Source organism: Geotrypetes seraphini, chromosome 9 (genome assembly GCF_902459505.1).
Source record: "Geotrypetes seraphini chromosome 9, aGeoSer1.1, whole genome shotgun sequence".
Lineage (NCBI taxonomy): Eukaryota > Metazoa > Chordata > Amphibia > Gymnophiona > Dermophiidae > Geotrypetes > Geotrypetes seraphini.
Genome location: NC_047092.1, coordinates 153,866,777 through 153,887,886, shown reverse-complemented (window position 1 = coordinate 153,887,886; position 21,110 = coordinate 153,866,777). Strand labels below are relative to the sequence as shown.

The following is a 21,110-nucleotide window of genomic DNA, read 5'->3' as shown; positions in this document are numbered from 1 at the left end:
TGCCACACCGCAGGTTGTTGAACAAGATGAGCTCCTTAGGATTAGGAGACACATTGACAGCATGGGTTAGGGACTGGCTTGGAGGTAGGCTGCAGAGGGTGATGGTGAAATGCACCCCCTCCGAAAAGACGGAGGTGATCAGTGGTGTGCCACAGGGCTCGGTCTTGGGCCCGATCCTATTCAACATCTTCATAAGGGACTTGGCTGAGGGACTTCAAAGTAAAATAGCGCTATTCGCCGATGACACCAAACTATGCAATGTAGTAGGCAGGAACACGTCAGACCAAAGCACAGGGCCAGACGGAAATTCAATGCCTGACAGTATGGTGCATGACCTACTCCTACTGGAGCACTGGTCCAGGACCTGGCAACTCAGTTTCAATACCGAAAAATGTAAAGTCATGCACCTGGGCAGCCAAAATCCATGCAAGACGTACACCTTTAATGGGAAAATCCTACAAAGGACTGTAGCAGAACGTGACTTAGGGGTGATCATCAGTGAGGACATGAAGACTGCCAAGCAAGTGGAGAAAGCTTCATCTAAGGATAGACAAATCATAGGTTGTATACGTAGGGGTTTCGTCAGCCGGAAGCCCGAAGTCATTATGCCATTGTACAGATCCATGGTGAGACCCCATCTGGAGTACTGTGTACAATTTTGGAGGCCGCATTACCGCAAAGATGTGCTGAGACTTGAGTCGGTCCAGCGTATGGCCACCCGGATGGTCTCGGGGCTCAAGGATCTCCCGTATGAGGAAAGGCTGAAAAAATTGCAGCTATACTCTCTCGAGGAACGCAGAGAGAGGGGGGACATGATCGAGACGTTCAAATATCTCACGGGCCGTATAGAGGTGGAGGAGGATATCTTCTTTTTCAAAGGCCCCACGGCAACAAGAGGGCATCCGTGGAAAATCAGGGGCGGAAAACTACACGGTGACACCAGGAAATACTTCTTCACTGAGAGGGTGGTTGATCACTGGAATAATCTTCCACTGCAGGTGGTCGAGGCCAGGAGCATGCCTGATTTTAAGTCAAAATGGGATCGCCACGTGGGATCTCTTCACAGAGAAAGTAGGGGAGGGTTATTGGGGTGGGCAGACTTGGTGGGCCGTGGCCCTTATCTGCCGTCTATTTCTATGTTTCTATGTTTCTAAATTTTTAGTTACCCAAACAAATCGAGTGCTCATTTACAAAAGCACACCTCTAATAAACAGTACTGAATACTAAATAATCCTGCTTCCTATCACAGAATGAGAACTGTAAAAAATCACATTTCACTAATGAGAAATGTTGTTACTAATCAGACCTGCAAGTACAATTCAGCTAAGTTGTGCTTTTCAGCCTTCACTAGAGTTAGCTTTTTGAAAAAATTATAATAAGGTAAAGTTCAGTGGAAGCTTATACACATCAACCATAAAATTCATTTTTGAGATATACTTTCTTTAATATATATATAGATATATATATTTTTTTTTTATTTCAGGAATATCCAAGAGTAACAATTGGTGTGTTTATTGAACAGCCAACCCCTTTCCTTCCAGAATTTCTAAATAAACTGTTGATTCTGGATTACCCCAAGGAGAAAATTGATATGTTTATTCATAACAATGTAAGTATTGATCTGAGTTTCATCTTACATCAGCATAATAATACAATTACATAGAACAGTATGGGAGGGCAATCCACCACTGTAGCATCTCCTGGGCCGGCATCAAAATTGGGGGGAGGGGGTCTTTTACTAAAGGCTCCTTTTATTAAGCCACGCTAGCGGTTTAACGCGAGTAATAGCGTGCACTAAACCGTGAGACGCGCTAGCTGCTACCGCCTCCTCTTGAGCAGGCGGTAGTTTATGGCCAGCGCCGGGTTTAGCGCGTGATGAAAAGTCGTGTGCATTAACCCCGCTAGAGCGGCTTAGTAAAAGGAGCCCTAAGGCGCGCTAGTCGATTTAGCACACGCTAAATGCTAGCGCTTCCATAGAATATAATGGGTGCGTTAGTATTTAGCGTGTCTGAAATCAGCTAGCACGCCTTAGTAAAAGGCCCCCTGTGTTAGCACCATTGGTCTGTGAATTTATAAAAAGATTGGTGGGGACAAGTACAGTGGCTTAGTGCTAATACTGTATTGCTATGCTTAGAGACGAGCTTGATTCCTCATTAGAGAATGACACGGTGACAAAATTCATCACCGTTCTCGTCCCCGCGGATAACCGCGGGAAATAATCCCATGTCATTTTTTAGTGTCTATTTCAACCTCAGTCCTTCGATACCAGCATTCTTCAAAGCAAAGCTTGCGGGTCAGTGGCTGTGCCCATTCTTATTCTGATTCTTATGTGAGCCAAGGATAATGAAGCCATTGTGGCATCACTGATGTGATTGGCTCTTAGGCACTGGTGGAATGAGGCATTATGACATCACAATATCTGCTCTGGATACCAGAGACTGCCATTCTGTAGTGTCTATCTCAACCTCAATCCTCCTACACCAGCATTCTTCAAAGCAAAGCTTGTGGGTCAGTGGTTGTGGCAATTCATACTCTGATGCTTCCCTCTCTCCTTAAAGAATGACATGAAGATTGTTTCTGCGGTTATCCGCGGGGGCGGGGACGGTGATGAATTTTGTCACCGTGTCATTCTCTATTCCTCACCACATCTGTTCATTATAGATCTATAAACTGGAAAGATCAACACAAATTCTGAAGATTTAGATCTTGTGTTTTGTTTTTTTTGTTATATAAAGATCACTCAACTAAAGAGCATGTTGGGTTTTACAAGTTATTTTGGAAACTTTAGCACAGATCTTTGTTTTGTTTTTTAATCATTTTGATTTATATTTCTAATACAGGAAGTTTGCCATGAAAGGCACATTCAGAAATTTTGGAAGCAAGCAAAGAATATGATCAAAAAACTGAAAATTGTTGGCCCTGAAGAGCATTTGAGTCCAGCTGCAGCACGAAACATGGGAATGTAATACATTTTACCAAAGAGCACTATTTTATAGTATTTATCATCTTCACATAAATCAAAACGTACTCTTAGCATCCCCTCCATACACATACTTTTCAGATTACTGCTAAGCATTTTGTTTCCTTGAGCAAAAGTATATGCATCTCTTCCTCTTCCCTGAGCTCTGAATAGTAGCAGAATTTGAAGCACAAGCAAAAAAAAAAAAAAAAAAAAAATGACCCTAAAAACTCCACAAAAAATGCAAATTCAGCCAAAACAAAAAACGCTGTGGAGATATTGATATTCAAGATACAGGCTTTAATAAAAGTATTTAATAATCTACATAAAATATATCTAAGACCCAAAACATTGGGAGCAATGATTTGTATTAGTAGAGAACCGTCATATGATTTGGTTTTCAAATTGAGGTAATTTGCACTTTTTTGCCAGTCTACAAATGACTTGTTGAGGGGGCCTGTGGAATAGCAGTGAGAAGCATTGATATACATAGATGAAAATGTTATTTGGATGCTTTTATTTCCATTGACAGAGAAGACTATATTTTGACATGAAACTGTTCCTGGCTGATGTGCATAATAATGCAAATTAGGTGTCTCTGTTTAGAATCAAAGGATGGTACAAGTGTTAAATGTTGACATTCCTTCATTGGCTGGGATCCAGCAGTGAGAATTCAGTTGATGCATTCTAGGATAAGGAGAGCAATTGCAGCCTTGGGACATAGAACAGATGTTGCTCGTTATTAAAAAAAGAAAAAAAGCTGGCAGCAATAGGTTTTGGTTTTTTTTACTGTGCTTTTTATTAGAAATTTTACATTTAATAAAGTACAAATGGTGGTATAATACAACCAGTCACACTTTTGCTTGAAAAATATAAGCTTATAGTATTCATGTTAAAATGCAAAATGATGTTGAAGACTCTCAATGCTAATACAAACTGTATCTGTACATGTCTTCCTACTTATTTAATATTAATAATGATTGGCTTGGAGCCTGATTATGGTTGTAACATGGCGACCAGGAGTCCTGGTAATAAAAAAGTGTTATTGCTTTAAGCCATAATATCAGATTCATAACTAATAAAAATTCAGAACCTCTGCATGCCACCCAGAGTACCATATAAAGGGACAGTTCCCTTATTTGGTAGACTGACTCCATGTGATGCATCCCAGGATGCATCGTGTGAGGTCAGGCACTGCCGTTTTCAAAGATGGTACTTCTGAGAACGGAGTGCCATGTTAACTTTGCATGGCTGCCTATGATAGCTGTCTGCATCAGACCCAAGCTTGATTTATGTACCGATTTTCAGCTAGGCTTAGAGACTTATCATTAAGTTCCTAAAGCAAATATTCCTAAATTTAGACCTCAACTAATCCAGCAATTTTTTGTTTGCTGTTTTTCACTTGTATGTATTCCTCCCTTCCCCACAGGGATATTTGCCGTCAGGACAAAACATGTGACTATTACTTTAGCATAGATACGGACGTCGTGCTGACAAACCCCAGAATTTTGAAGATACTTATCATACAAAACAGGTATGGCTCTTAATTTTAATAGTTTGATAGGATGTCTTGCATTAGGCATGCAATAAATTGTATAGGATGCATTCAGTAATTAAAGAAAAGAAAAAGGTAGTGGGTGAAAAAAAATCTAGCATTACACTAAATAGAGTAAGATATAAAAGAGAGAGGAGTAATCAATAGAGCAGATTCTTTTTTAAAAACTAGGTGCAACGTAAACTTGTATTACATGCCAAGTTGAATGGGCAAAGTAAAATGTAGAACTTAAAAAAAGCCAAGGGACAAATATTGAAAAAGGATTTAACTGTGCAGGAGATCCAAAAGGTAGCATATACCCAGTTCATGTCTTTAAAAAGCAGTTTAGCTGCTGTATTCTGGATTACCATAATTGCTTGCCTTTGATAATAGTGGATCTAGCAAAGCGGTAATTCAGGTATAATGTCCTATATAGGTTTTTCCTTTAGTTATCCTCCATTTTTCTCGCCTTGGATCCATTTCTTGTTTAGTTCTTAATGGAAGTACTTTGATATTGATGTGGATTTGTTGTTGTTGTTTTTTTTAATAGAATGGTGACATTTTTCAATTGGATGTAAATGTTTCCTGGATATAATCCTGTTGTTATTCAAATGTTAATTTGATGTAATATGAAATAATAATAAAAATTTTAAATAATAAAAGTGGATCAAGTACTTTGTAATAGAGTAGAGTAAGTGGACACTGAAGGGCAAATTCTATAAACGGTGTCCCGATTTTAGGTGGCGGTAGGCGTACTACTGCTGTCTAACCAGCCAATCGGGACGCACATAAAAAAAAAAAAAAACACCCCAAAGTAGGAAGCCTACATTGTAGGCATTTTCACAAGCCTAGGGAGGCTTAAGCTCTCTCAAGGCTAGGTGTGGTTTCGCCCAGAAGTGGCCTTAGGCGAGCTATGGCGGCCCTAGGCATCTCCCTAGGGTTGCAACAGGCACCTGAAATGTAGGTCAGCAAAATGCTGGTCTACATTTCAAATAGATGCGGTCGCTGGGCCGATCGTGGTAAGGGAATCTCCCTGCCGCGATCAGTTTAGCGGCTGCAGCAGGGAACCCATCCCCCTTGCAAAGACGACCGGCAGGAAGAATGCCCACTCCCTCCTGCTGGAACCTCTTGGTGGGGCGCCTGGTGTGGGGATGGGCCTTCAGTGGCAGGAGGGAGTGGGCATCCCTTCTGCCATTTTTTCTCATGCGAGGAGGGGCAGCATGGCAGGAGGGAATGGACATCCCTCCTGCCAATTTTTGCTAGCGTTGGAGGAGGGGGGATTCCCAGTGCCAGTTTCATTGGAGGTTGTCGGGAAGGGCCGTCATTGGGTGGGGGGCTTTTTTATTTTTTTGTTATGTAACACGCAAAATCCATCAAAAGCCATTAAAAAAAAATGGAGAAAAAAAACCAGGCAGACTTGTTGGTTTTTTCGAATCACTAAAATCATTGGGGTTTTTTTTGTGATTAGCCAAGCGATGTTAGTGCATCAATCGCTTGGCTAGTTTGCATGGGGTTTTAATTCATTCGCATGGCCGGATCAGAAAATGGGCGATTGAGGGGAAAAATACGGTGAGCCATTTTGTGCATTAGGTCGGCAAATGTGATGGTCACAAAGGCTGTCAAAACAAGTTTAGAGACGATCGCTGGCTTTAGTGCCTCTGGGCCCCAGTCCTTGCATCACACCCAGCCAGTCAGGTTTTCAGGATATCCGCAATGAACAAGAAACAAACGACAGACCAATCCACAGAAGTTGATCCAACACCCATAATAAACAACAGGTGCAGGAGGGGTAAGAAACACAAATCCTGACTTAGTTAATTTTCACTCTGATAGGCTACTTCAGGGCTATAAAACTTTTAAAACAAACATAATTAGAATAATACTAAACCACTAAAAAAATACATAAATCAAAAAATTAAAAAGAACTTAAAAGACCATTGATAAAAGGACCCCATAAACTTATAATAATAAATATCAATAGACATAAAAATATGGGGTGTGTCAACAAGCAGCATACAGTAGAGGTGACAAATATGCAAATCTGCCTCATGCATATTCATTAGGGATATCTTGAAAACCCAACTGGTTGGGGGTCTCCAGGACAAGTTTTAAAAAAATCTTTATTTATTTTAAAGCTAACAATAAGTGCAACATATTATACAAACATTTTACACTTTAAACAGCACTTAAATTCAATCAAATTATATTTCATAACAAATACATATCTCTTGCCCCTCTCTTATACACACAAAAATTACAATCAACAATAAATTAAATTAAAGGTATTTCCCCACCCTTAAGAACCACTGATATAGACCATTTTAGTTGCCTTTTTCTAGACCGACTCCATCCTGTTTATATTGTTTTAAAAGTGCAGTGTGGAAGTCATTTTGGGCATTTCCAGTAAGACCCACTATGTTGGCATCTATTTGTCAATCTACTTATTTTACCTTACATAGAGCTTATTGGACCCCTACTAAAATTGCAAGGGTGTTACATTCATCTTCAGAGCTGTGTTGGTCTTGCCGTCAGCAATCTGGACTCTTGTACCTCCTTTATACATGTCCTAACCTACAAATTTATTGGTCGGGCATTTGGTCCAGAATTCTCTCTATAGTGCATATGAATAATAAGTTGCCTCTGTCTTATAAATCCACATACTGCATTCCTCAAACCCAGATATCTCGTTACCACCATCATTCAAAAAAAAAATTGATTTTTTGATTACGTTAGCTATTCACCATATTATCTGTAATTGGAAGGATAATTCTAAGCTTAACTTTCATGAATATGGAACCACCTTTGTGTCATCAGGAAATATGAAGAAATAGCATTCAAACAAAATAATATTGCCAGTTTTACTGGGATTTGGGCTCCTCTCGAGTTTTGTAAGGAATGTTAACCTCATATGACTTCATTATATATGACTTGAGAGTATGCAGCTTATTGTATTGTATTACTGTATTGTTTTATTTGTACATTATTGTATTTGAAAAATTTAAATAAAATGTTTACAAAAAAAAAATGTGCAGTCTCCAGAATTGTACACAATATTCTAAATGAGACCTCACCAAAGACTTATACAGAGCATCAATACCTCCTTTTTCCTACTGGCCTTTCCTCTTCCTATGTACCCACACATCCTTTTTGCTTTTACCATCAACTTTTCAGTCTGTTTGGCCACCTTAAGATGATCACATACTATCACACCTAAGTCCCTGGCACTATCATTGACCAGCCTCTTCTACCTGGTAAACTCCTTTGAAGAATGATCTAATGTTTGGCAACTTAAATTCAATGCAAAGAAGTAGATAGATGCACTTGGAGGGTAGAAATTGGAGGGAGACGTATATACTGGGAGGTGAGAGGCTGGTATTCGTGGATGGGAAGAGGGACCTTGGGTTTGAAGGTGACAAAACAGTGTCAAAACAGTGTGACAAGGCGGTGGCTGTAGCTAGAAGGATGCTAGGCTGTATATAGAGAGGCGTAACCAGCAGAAGAAAGAAGGTGTTGATGTCCCTGTTCAAGTTGTTGGTGAGGCCTCACTTGGAGTATTGTGTTCAGTTTTGGAGGTCATATCTGGCTAAGGATGTAAAAAACTTGAAGCGATCCAGAGGAAAGTGATGAAAACAGTATGGGGTTTGTACCAAAAAGTGTATGAGAAGAGACTGGAAGACCTGAATTTAAACTCTAGAGAAGAGGAGGGACGGGGAGATATGATACAGACATTTAAATACTTAAAAAATATTAACATTGGAACAAATCTTTCCCAGAGACGGGAAACTAGAGGGCATGAATTGAAGTCACAGGGTGGCAGACTTAGGAGTGACATTAGACAATTATTTTTCACAGAAAGGGTAGGTGATGCCTGGAATGCCCTCCCAAGGGAGGTGGTAGAAATGAAAATGGTGACAGAATTTTAAAAAGCATGGGATCTCTGCTTAAAAAAATGAATAGTATAAATTTAATTAGAGGAACTCTAATTTAAAAAATGAATGATATAAATTGAAGAACTAAGGCCAGTAATGGGCAGACTTCCACGGTCTTTGTCCCATATATGGCAATTTGGTTTAGGCAATTACAGTAGTTGGAACCTAAGTACCGGGCGATCTTCTATGGTCTACGGCCCAGAAATATCAAAGAAAAAGACAATTTAATTTATCATGCATTTATAATGGACTTTATTTATTTATAATGGACCATTCAGGTCTTTATCTGCTGTCATTTACTATGCTGCTATGTATGTTACTATGAATATTGACCCCAGTATTAATGAAACTATCCTGTTTACACAATAGTAATACTCTTGTATAGTATTTTCAATATTTAGATAATCTGACCAGCTGATTAGTTAAACAAGATGTGTTACTCTCATGTTCATTCATTACAGAAAAATAATCGCTCCTCTTGTAACACGTCATGGAAAGCTGTGGTCTAACTTCTGGGGTGCCCTGAGCTCTGATGGATATTATGCTCGGTCTGAAGATTACGTGGATATTGTGCAAGGCAAAAGAGTGTAAGTTATGGTTCTCATTTAGGTGATTCTGTACAGGGTCAGCCGCCATGGTTCATTTGCTTAGCCCTTTTCCCTACATTGCTCTTTATGTAATGTAATTGTAATGTAATTTATTTCTTATATACCGCTACATCCGTTAGGTTCTAAGCGGTTTACAGAAAATATACATTAAGATTAGAAATAAGAAAGGTACTTGGAAAATTCCCTTACTGTCCCGAAGGCTCACAATCTAACTAAAGTACCTGGAGGGTAATAGAGAAGTGAAAAGTAGAGTTAGAGGAAAAATAAAAATAAAATAAACATTTTAACAAGACAGCATTGATCTAAATACTTTGGAAGGTAGAAGAGAGGAGAGAAAGGAATAGAAGCAGAAGGGGGAGCCGTTGAACAGTAGAATTCTGTTATCTTTATAAGATACAAATATGAAAAATGATCCCTATGAATAGCCAGATTGTGGGGTTTTTTTAATAAAATGTAATAAATTGAAATAATTTTTGCAAAATGTTCTTTTATAGAGTAAAGTTATTTATATATTTTTTAAAATATATAAACAGATAGCATACCTGGCAAGTATGTATACCTTCCGAGTAGGATGAAAGGTGATATGAAAAACTGAAGTAAATTTTTTCTGAAAGTCAGCAATTTTTCCATTTCTTTCTAATAGCGCATTATGGAGTTCATTTTAGAAGGGTTAAGTATCGTCTGCACAAGTAGAATGCTGGATTACACAAATGAATGGTCATACACATGCGATTCCAGAAAGGCCACTGTTTGTCTAACCTGCAGCATGCACAGATTTGAAGGAGGCTTGTTCTGGGCATGTCTTAGATGCACCTGAGGAAATGTGTGAGAATTTCTTGTTTTGCAATAGAAATAAACATGTGGAGGGGCATAATCAAAAACACCGTCTAAGTCCCCTTTTGGCCTAAGTCCTTAAACGTTCAAAGCAGAAGCAGGGAAAGTGTCCATAACCAAAACAAACGTCCTTGTTTTGATTATGGCCTGCCTTCTACTAAACACCCAGATCACCACTATGTCTACAAGTACACCCCCACGACGTCTACACTTTTTGCCCATAATGAACCAAAAAAACGCCTAAGCCCCAAACGTCTAATACAAGGGCTTTTAGGCGAAGGAGATGGGGGGGGTGATGTATGGCGACAGGAGAGATTGCTGTTGTACTAATCACCTTTGTTTTACTTCAAACACAAATTACAACACAAGTTGATGTGGTTAAGTGAACACTCAGACCCGCCGCTGAGGTCCGGTGAAACAAGTTCACGGAGCAGCTGTTAAGGAGACCATCATTGTTGTTCACAGTCTCCTCCACCAAACAAAGACTAAATAACAACACATAAACTTGAAGAAAATAAAATAATAAATTTAACAACAACTTAACTTTGAATGGTGTGGATGATACACATAACTGCTCCGGGCTCCTCCATTTATTCACAATACCGACCCCCCAACCTGGGTTTCACCCGCTGGCTTCTTCAGGAGGGGTACTACAATTACAAGATGACTCAAATCAGCACTACACCACACAGCTTGCTAACTTAATAAGCAATACATTTTGAAATACTCAATATAAACACTCTCTCTGCAACTTACCGGCACAAACACTCCATACTGCACACACACGCACTGCTGACAAGAGGAACTTCCCAGCATGCCACGCTTTGAATACACTCCCCTTTACTACCTATTACATCATCACTCCTTACATCATGAGTGAAAGATTATAGTTGAAACCATTCAATATCCCCTGCCGCGATGCGATCACTCCTGTACCTGAACTGCCACAACCCACGGCAGGAGAGATAGGGCATCTCTCCTGCCGCGGGTCACAGCAGTTCGGGTAGAGGGGTGATCGCATAGCGGTAGGGGAGATGAGGCATCTCTCCTGCCGCGATGGTTGCGGTGGGAAGGTTGCCAGGCCGCTGAACTGATCGCGCCAGCGGCCATCAGCTCAGCGGCCCCTTTTTTGGCACTTAGACCTGATTTGACTTCGTGTAAGTCAAAAAGGTATAAGTGCCGACTAGGCAATCTGTCAAATGTTTTGGTTATATGTGTTGTATTCCTCCTCTAAACACGCCTCTCTCTGTGCGTCTAGAGGCAGGGGAAAGGCCTTAGCTGGTTTTAGATACGTCTAAAAAACAGCTTTGGTTATAGGTACTTGGACGATCAGGCTTTTTGATCGTCCAAGTAGCCATTTAGGACACTTTTTAGATGTTTTTCTTTTTTTGATTATGAACCCCATAAGTTTTTAAAAACATGTTGGCATTTACACCTGTTCCCAGGCATGCATAAGTTTGACTTGACTTTTCTCATTTTAGACCAGAGTTTTGAAGGAGGGATTAAGGGGGCCTTAAAATTACCTAAAATCTTTAAGGGGTCTTTTTACTAAAGCATACTAGTTGTCTTAGCGTGTGCTGAATAATAGCGTGCGCTAAACGTTAATAGAATATAATGGACACGTTAGCGTGTAGTGCACGCTAAAACGGCTAACGCGCCTTAGTAAAAGGACCCCTATATGATGAAATAGCACTGAATTTTAGAAAAGATTCTAGAAGTACCCCGGGAAATTATAGACCAGTGAGCCCACAATCCCCGATCCACATTGCAAGCCCTCACTCATATTCCATATTCAGATCTCCCCACAAACCACAATCCATATTTAAAACTCCTCCCTGCATCCAGATTCATACTTAAACTCCTCTTTGCTATTGGCAGCCGTGACAGCTAGCCCATGTCATTGACCCATGAGTTAGCTTCTCACAGCCGGCTACACCTCCACTCGCCCATGTCACACTCTGATCCCGCCCACTCCTGCGTGTGGTAGCCTAGGTGGAATTTTTACGGCAGCACTCCCTTTTTAACTGAGGAGACAGAAGCACGGGTCTGAGCTACTGTTTGTTAGCTGCTTAATGCAGCATGGAGCTTTGAAGGGCTCTTTTTATCAAACCGCGATAGAGCTTTTTACCGCAGGCCGGCGAGGCAAATACTCCAACGCTCATTCAATTCCTATGAGCGTTGGAGCATTTACCTTGCCGGTCCATGGTAAGAAGCTCTACTTTGGTTTGATAAAAGGAGCTCTAAGTTTATAAGTCTAACATATTTTCATTTTTTCACATATTTTCACACAATTATTGTATCATTTTATCATTTATATTTTTCAGCGTTGTTCCACTTTTGATCCTTTTTCTTTATCTTTAGGGTGCTTTTACTAAGCTGAGGTAAAAATCTGGGCTTAATGTGAGACTTTGCATGCGCTAAGCCCAGATTGAATGTGACAGGCAGGTAAAATACCACAAAACGCTCTAACATATGTTTGCAGTTAGCCTGTTAGCGTGTTCTAACTACATATTAAAGGCTTAATACCCAGGAGTCCTTTTACTAAGGCGCGCTAGCATTTAGCGCTTACTAATTTTTAGCACGCGCTAAGACACACTAGCGCACCTTAGTAAAAGGACCCCCCTGTTAGTAAAGGGATCATTTTTCTTTTATGACTGGTTGCCTCTCTTTCCCCTTTGTTCATTTAAACTTTACTGAACACCTTGTGTTGTTGTTTATTTTTTAATTTTCAGAGGGGTGTGGAATGTCCCATACATAGCTAATATATACTTAATTAAAGGACATATTCTTAGAATGGAAATGAAAGAAACAAATCAGTTTATTCTTTATAACCTGGATCCTGATATGGCCCTCTGCAGGAATGTGAGGGAAATGGTAAGGTGTAAAAACCCAGGTTTGTTTTAAATGTTTTTTCTTTCCTGCTTCACTTTCCTGTGCATGGCTATATTTTCACTTCTTTGTTAATTAAAAGTACTAACCTGTTTTTTTTGTGGGGTTTTTTTTTGTTTTTTTTTTGGGGGGGGGGTTTAAAGAGCTGTACCAATTTGTACTTTCATTACATTTTATAGAACACGAGTAGCCTCACTCAGTACTAATTCTGCACTTAGATGCTCAAATACTTACTATTAAATGCTTGAACATTATGAGGTTTTTTGAAAAAAATTACTGTCTTGGATTTCAATCTTTAAAAAGAAATTGTATTACTTGTATTATGAAGAAGGAACACCCATTTTTATACAACTGACATTTTAAAAACCAATATGGTATATGATGATCTTTAGTATATGCCTCTTGATTTCATGTTATTTATGAGAAAATGCAACCTAATATCTTAATTTACTGGTAATCAAATACTAGATGCTGGTGCTTTGCTTTTATGATGCCATTTATATTGGTATATTTATTTTCCTCGATAAATTCATATATCTTCCTTTGAAGGTTTATTTCTCGCTCGTAGTTTGAGAATTTGCTGTCATTAGTTTTCCTAGTGTCTTAATAAGTGGAATGCTTCTTCCAGATGTTGATTGGATCCCAGCGCTGTTGCACCCATTGAAACGTGTACAGTAGCTGAAGTTTTGTGGCTAGAAAGAAATTTTAAAGTATACAAAAGCCATAAATTTGAGATTGCTTTTTTATGTTTATTCCATTTTGCAGAAGTGACAGGCTTTCTTGGCAGGGCTTATACTATTGAATTTGCTTTTGACTTTTTCAGATGCTTTGCCATTAATTCAAAACATCTGATTTTAGTTGCCACCAGATATCTTGTGACTGAGACTTGTGTTTAATTTTGGTCAACTATTTTTTTTTAATACCATATATACTCATCTATAAGTCAATCACATGTATAGGTCAAGGTTTTAGGACTGAAAATGACCAAAAATGTTGTGACCTGTGTTTAAATGAAGGCTGAGTTCTACATGGTTCATAGACAAAACCGCCGAAGACAAAGGTGCGCACTGACAACTGAGCGCAAGACGGAAGCGCACGCCGAAGAAAAAGAGTGTTTTTAGGGGCTCCGACGGGGGTTTTTGTTGGGGAACCCCCACCCACTTTACTTAATACAGATCGCGGCGGCGTTGTGGGGGGTTTCCCTGATTTTTAGGGAAAAAGTGAAGTTTTCAGCAAAATGTGGGGGGTTACAACCCCCCACAACGCGGCACGATCTGTATAAAGTAAAGTGTGGGGGGTTTCCCCCCACACACCCCGTTGGAGCCCTTTAAAACAGTCATTTTCTTCGGCGCGCGCCTTTGCGTTGCACTCAGTTGTCTGCTCGTGCCTTTGTCCCAGCGCGCTTTTGACCTGACACCATTCTACATTGCTCTTTCTCTCTTCTTCCCCTTTGTCTCCAAGTCCAATATTGCTTCCTCTCTCTCTCCTCTCCAGCATCTCTCCTGCCTTTCCCAAACCCACCTGCCTTCCCATAGTCCACAGCTTCACAGATTTCAACAGGGTCAAAACAGACAAAGCCAGAAGAAAACAGCTAAATCATCAGAATTCAGTATGAGTGGGTTATACTGGAAATGTATCAGTCATTGATAGCTCTCACTCTAAACTTTGGCAAGTTCACTAAAGCACAACCTATTTTCACAAATCACAAACCATTCCTATTCAAGGAAAATGTTTTATTAAGGAATCAATATTCACTCACCAACTGGTTCAGGAACCAACAAGAGGGTGTGTTGTTTTAGATTTGGTCCTTAGTGGAATGCAAGACATAGTACAGGAGTTAACTGTGTTGGGTCCACTGAGAAACTGTGATCATAACGTGATCAAATTTGAGTTGATACCGGGAGTAACATCGCAAAAGAAATCTACTGTAGTGACATTTAATTTTCGAAAGGGCAACTATGAGAAAATGAGGAAAATGGTTAAAAAGAAGCTAAAAGGATCAGTTGCAAAGGTTAGGACTGTAAACCAGGTATGGATGTTATTTAAAAATACCATTGTGGAAGCCCAGACCAGATATATTCCACGTATCAGCAAAAGTGGAAAGAAGAGGAAATGAGGGCCGGCGTTGTTAAAAGGTGAAGTGAAAGAGGCTATTAGAGCCAAAAAAACATCCTTTAAAGAATGGAAAAAGGATCTGAATGAAGAAAATAAGAAGACACACAAGCACTGGCAACTTACCCCCTCTTCTACAAAACCGTGCTAGCGTTTTTTAGCACGGGGAGCCGCACTGAATGGCCCGCACTGCTCTCAACGCTCATAGGAAATCTATGAATGTCAGGAGCAGTGCAGCTCCTGCGCTAAGAAACGCAAGTGCGGTTTCGTAGAAGAGGGGGTTAGATGCAAAGCATTGATAATGACAGTTAAGAAAGAATATGAAGAGAAACTTGCAAAAGAGGCAAAAACTCATAACAATTTTTTTAAATACATCAGAAGCAGAAAACCTGTGAGGGAATCTGTGGGACCATTGGATGATTAAGGAGCAAAAGGGCGTTCAGGGAGGAAAGGCAATAGCAGAAAGATTGAATTAATTCTTTGCTTCGATCTTTACGGAAGAAGATGTAAGAGATCTACCTGAACCGGAAATGGTTTTCAAGGGTGATGATGCAGAGGAACTGAAAGAAATATCGGTGAATCTGGAAGATGTACTAAGCCAAATCGACAAGTTAAAAAGTGATAAATTGCCAGGCCCAGATGGTATAAATCCCAGGGTACTAAAAGAACTCAAACACGAGGGAAGCCACTGCTTGCCCTGTATTGGTAGCATGAAATGTTGCTACTCCTTGGGTTTTAGCCAGATACTAGTGACCTGGATTGGACACCGTGAGAATGGGCTACTGACCCAGTAAGGCTATTCTTATGTTCTTATGAAATTGCTGACCTGCTGTTAGTGATCTGTAACCTGTTGCTAAAATCGTCTGCAGTACCTGAAGATTGGAGGGTGGCCAATGTTATGCCAAATTTTAAAAAGGGCTACAGTGGAGATCCAGGAAATCTCACTTCAGTGCCGAGCAAAATGGTGAAAAAAATTATAAAAAATAAAATTGTGGAACAGGTAGACAAACATGATTTAATGAAATGGAGTCAGTATGGGTTCAGCCGAGGGAGATCTTGCCTCACAAATTTGTTTGACTTCTTTGAAGGTGTTAATAAACGTGGATAAAGGCAAGCCAGTTGACATGCGGATTGTGAAAAATTGTGAAATTGGAAGACTGGGCGTCCAAATGGCAGATGAAATTTAATGTGGACAAATGCAAAGAATTGAGAAGAATAACCTGAATCACAGTTACTGGATGCTTTGGTCCACATTGGGGATTAGCGCCCAAGAAAAGGATCTGGGTATCATCATAGATAATATGATGAAACCTTCCACCCAATGTGCGGTGGTGGCGAAATAAGCAAACAGGATGCTAGGAATTATTTAAAAAGGGATGGTTAACAAGACTAAGGGCTCCTTTTACAAAGCCGCACTAGGGCCTTAACGCGTGGAATAGCGCGCGCTAAATTTCCACACGTGCTAGCCGCTACCGCCTTCTTTGGAGAAGGCGTAAGATTTCCGGTGCGTGCGTTAAAACCGCTATAGCGGCTTTGTAAAAGGAGCCGTAAGAATGTTATAATGCCCCTGTATCGCTCCATTGTGCGACCTCATCTAGAGTATTGTGTTCAGTTTTGGACTCCTTATCTCAAGAAAGATATAGTGGCGCTAGAAAAGGCTGAAAGAAGAGTGACCAAGATGATAAAGGGGATGGAACGCCTCTCGTATGAGGAAAGACTAAAACGGTTAGGGCTCTTCAGCTTGGAAAAGAGACGGCTGAGGGGTGATATGACTGAAGTTTACAAAATCCTGAGTGGAGTAGAAAGGGTACAAGTGGATCGATTTTTCACTCCATCAAAAATTACATAGACTAGGGGACACTCGATGAAATTTCAGGGAAATACCTTTAAACCCAATAGGAGGAATTTTTTTTTTTTTTCACCAGAGAATAGTTAAGCTGTGGAATGCATTACCAGAGGCTATGGTAAGAGCGGATTTCGTAGCTGGTTTTAAGAAAGGTTTGGACAAGTTCCTGGAGGAAAGGTTTATAGGCTGTTATTGAGAAAGACTTGGGGGAAGCCACTGCTTGCCCTGGATTGATAGCATCGAATATTGCTACTCCTTGGGTTTTGACCAGTACTAGGGACCTGGATTGGCCACTGTGAGAACGGGCTACTGGGCTTGATGTACCATTGGTCTGACCCAGTAATGCTATTCTTATGTTCTTATAACACTTTCAGTAATCACAGCTCTTGTAGCAAGTAACTAATATCTAAATAATACTCTTATTAAAGTGTGAAGTGCTCAGACCTTATAACCTGTGTTTTTAGTGTAATCACCAAAACGAGGTTAACAAGGGGACCATCATTGCCTTCACTGTCCCCCAACCACCTGCATTGTATAAACAAACTTTCAACATAATTTGTTCATAATAATGAAAAATGTACTTATCTTTGCCAGGTGGTAGTTGTTAGTGTTGAACCTCGTTCAAACAAACATAAACCAAGTGATGTGACATTAAACGATGAGACGAAACCTGGGTTGGGGGGACAAGGACCATAAATTGAATCGCATATATAGAGAAAAAATTTTTTAATGTCACATCACTTGGTTTATGTTTGTTTGAACGAGGTTCAACACTAACAACTACCACCTGGCAAAGATAAGTACATTTTTCATTATTATGAACAAATTACGTTGAAAGTTTGTTTATACAATGCAGGTGGTTGGGGGACAGTGAAGGCAATGATGGTCCCCTTGTTAACCTCGTTTTGGTGATTACACTAAAAACACAGGTTATAAGGTCTGAGCACTTCACACTTTAATAAGAGTATTATTTAGATATTAGTTACTTGCTACAAGAGCTGTGATTATTGAAATCTATATAGATCATCATCACAGAATATAATCATCTATTCCTCCAGAGATTAGCTTATAACACTTTCAACACCACCACAGCTAAACTTCCTCTTTAAACCTACCATTTGAGCCATCAGCTAATCAAATGGCTTTTAGCTGTAGCTGTCTTCAGGTCACCGATAATTAAGCACACTTTCTCCTCCTCTCAATGCAGTTTTGATCAAAAGTTTACATACTCCTGGCACAATGAGGGGAATTCTATAAAAGACGCCTAATGATAGGTGCCAAATAGGTGTCTAAATTAGGCACCAAATTAATTAGTATGTTGGATTCAATTATGAGCGTTAATAAGCTCATAATTGAAAAAAAAATTTCATTCAGTGATAGGTGTCTATCTAATGGTGCATACCTCCAAAGTAGGCATGTTTATTTATTTATTCAATTTTCTATACCATTCTCCCAGGAGAGCTCAGAACAGTTTACATGAGTTTATTCAGGTACTCGAGCATTTTTCCCTGTCTGTCCCGGTGGGCTCACAATCTATCTAATGTACCTGGGGCAATGGTGGGATTAAGTGACTTGCCCAGGGTCACAATGAGCAGGGTGGGTTTGAACCCACAACCTCAGGGTGCTGAGGCTGTAGCTTTTAACCACTGCACCCTACTCTCCCCCTGGGCACCGTTAGGAGCAATTCTCTAAAGCAGTGTTCTTCAACCTTTTTACACCTATGAACCAGCGGAAATAAAAGAATTATTTTGTGGACCGGACCACTTCCTCGCAGCTCTGTCCCTGTCTCCGCAAGCTCGGCCCCTGTCTCTGCCCCATCCCTACGAGCTCAGTCCCCGCCCTGTCCCAGCAAACTATCTGATCCCATCTTCACAAATCTCAAATAGTTATGATTTTATATTGAACTTATTTTATTAAAGTATAAAAAGAAACAATATTCTGTGCAATTGTCATTTTATAAATACAAATAATATAGAGCAAGGATCAACAAATCCCGTCTCCCCTCCCCTTCACATATATCCCCTCCACTCTCAAGAAAATTGAATAAGCCAAATTATTACAGAATTTTACACAGAAAAGTCATCCTAACAGAATACCGCAGTAACACATGACAGGAATAGTGTTAGGGGAGTGCAACTAGGGCAACTGCCCCCTAGACAGAGAGAGCCTTAAGCCAGCTGGAAGCTAAAGAAGCACAGTCTGGGCTTTGCAGTCCCCAGTTATGTCTAACACGAGTTCTAGCAGGATACATATTTCATATCTGATATATTCTAATCACAAAATAGAAGATAAAATTATTTTTTCTACCTTTTGTTGTCTCATCATTTTATTCTTCAAATCAGGCGCTGGTCTCTTTTCTTTTGCCTTCTCTTAACTCACTTGCCAGGGTCTCCTGACCATTTGACATTTCTTCTTTCTCCATGCTCACCATCCATCTTCTGTGTATGTATTGTTCCCCATGTTCATCATCTCCCTTCTCTATGCCTCCTATAATCCCTTTCTAGTATTTCCCTTGTGCCCATCCCCTGCCATCATCATCTAATTACAAATTCTGTCAGGGGTATGGAAACTTATGATCATACCTGTACATGCTCAGAACAAACACCTAACCGGCCTGAACATTTACAGATTTTAAAGTCACTACAATTTTTTTTTTTTTTAATTACTCCCTACTCTCACTTACACGCCCTCCAAATCTCTTCTCTTTAATTTGAACACTGTTCAAGCTCACCCTGAATTAAGAATTCTTCCCAAACCAAGAATATATATGGCATTTACCTGTTCTGAGCTCGGAGAGAACGAGATAGAAAATGAATTAAATAAATTATATCTTCTCAAACTACTTCAGTACAGCCAGTCTGTTCACCACATTTCCATGAAGCTAGCAATAGCAAGATTTATTGTGGCACTGGCGAGAATGACCCATAAATTAGACAATTCTGGTTTATTGTTAGGATTTTGAAGTCGAAATTTCTTGACTTATAGATGAGTTGTACTGATATTTAAAATACTCACATAAGAGAAGTAAATGACAAATTAACTGTAATGTTCTAGCCAAACAGTATAGCACTGAGAAACATAATTTGCTGGAAAAAAAAAAATTGGCAAGTATGAAATTACTCCTTTTCATGCCCTTAACAAGGCATGGTTTATTTTATTTAACTCGGTTTTCTTCTACCAACCATCTTCTTTATTTTTCATCTTTTCTCACATCAGTGCTGGGCTTACCATGTTTTCCTGTTAAGCTGTGTACACCTCTGTGCGACTTATGGCTCGATGGAGACTATTAATGTCTGTCTATTCTCTCCCTCTTTCAGGTTCCTTTGCTGTTAGTTGAGCACTGTGCATACAAGCTTGATTTTCTCTTGCAACCAGTGATGAGAAGGGGGCTGGACTGATTTTTCAGCTTTGCCGGAGCTTGTTGCATGTTGCCCGTTAGGAATGTTTCATAAACTTGGCTTATACTGCTGTGCCTGTCTTATTTCTCCATGGCTTCAAAAAGAGGGGGATATACAATTAAACTTAATTGATGCTTCTCCTTCATTTTAGACTGTACAAAGAGAAAAAGACTCCCCTACTCCGGAATCAATCCATATGCTCAGACCCCCAAAGGTTTAATTTTTGTTTTTAAATTTTTAAACTATTTAATATTGTTTTGTTTTTTTTATTTCCTCTCTGCCAAATGATCAGTTTACCATTTATTTGCTTAATTGAAGACTGTCACAAAAATATCTTAACCCCAATATAAGCACAAAAGTACTTCAAAAGGTGCAAAACAGTTGCTCAAAGGGGAAACAAGTGGAAGGCAAAAGAAACCCACTAAATCCAGATCTTTATTTTACATTTATAATTTATATATAAATATTTTTTTGTAATTTATAATTTTTTTTTTGACCACCCTATTTTTTTAATTTATGATTTTTAATGAGGACCCCGTTCCTTTTGCCTCCAACTTGTGTCCCTTTGAGCAGCTGTTTTGCATTAATTGAATACTATGGCAATTTCCATACATATGATACTGTCCAATAAGAAAGGTGCAACAAAAAAATTGTCTTTCAACTCATCTGGACAATCAGGTTATTCTTTATTCTTCCAAAAATACTCGACCCGACATGTACATGTTTCGGCCCTACGGCCTGCGTCAGGAGTCTTGAAGATCTTTGGGTATAAATAACCACAAGTATGGATCACTCTAGAAAGCAGTATATATCAGAACGCCGTCGTAGGGCCGAAACATGTACATGTCGGGTCGAGTATTTTTGGAAGAATAAAGAATAACCTGATTGTCCAGATGAGTTGAAAGACAATTTTTTTGTTGCACCTTTCTTATTGGACAATTCCACTAGTTTGTATTATTCTGTCTTCTGTGGATTTGTTTCCCCTGTATTTGACACACATA

At 39.6% G+C, this 21,110-nt stretch overlaps 1 protein-coding gene across 4 annotated transcripts in view; it reads left to right on the top strand.

Annotated features, from left to right (window-relative positions):
- Positions 1-21,110, top strand: part of PLOD2 (procollagen-lysine,2-oxoglutarate 5-dioxygenase 2) — a 169,350-nt gene that overhangs the window by 126,561 nt on the left and 21,679 nt on the right. For 2 of the 4 annotated variants that reach the window (XM_033959379.1, XM_033959380.1), the window contains exons 9-14: positions 1,484-1,609; positions 2,841-2,962; positions 4,389-4,493; positions 8,884-9,009; positions 12,597-12,738; positions 20,261-20,323. In XM_033959379.1, coding sequence (XP_033815270.1) covers positions 1,484-1,609; positions 2,841-2,962; positions 4,389-4,493; positions 8,884-9,009; positions 12,597-12,738; positions 20,261-20,323 — 684 coding nt within the window. The remainder of the gene's footprint in view (positions 1-1,483; positions 1,610-2,840; positions 2,963-4,388; positions 4,494-8,883; positions 9,010-12,596; positions 12,739-20,260; positions 20,324-21,110) is intronic. The other 2 variants (XM_033959381.1, XM_033959382.1) reach the window with 1 other exon arrangement.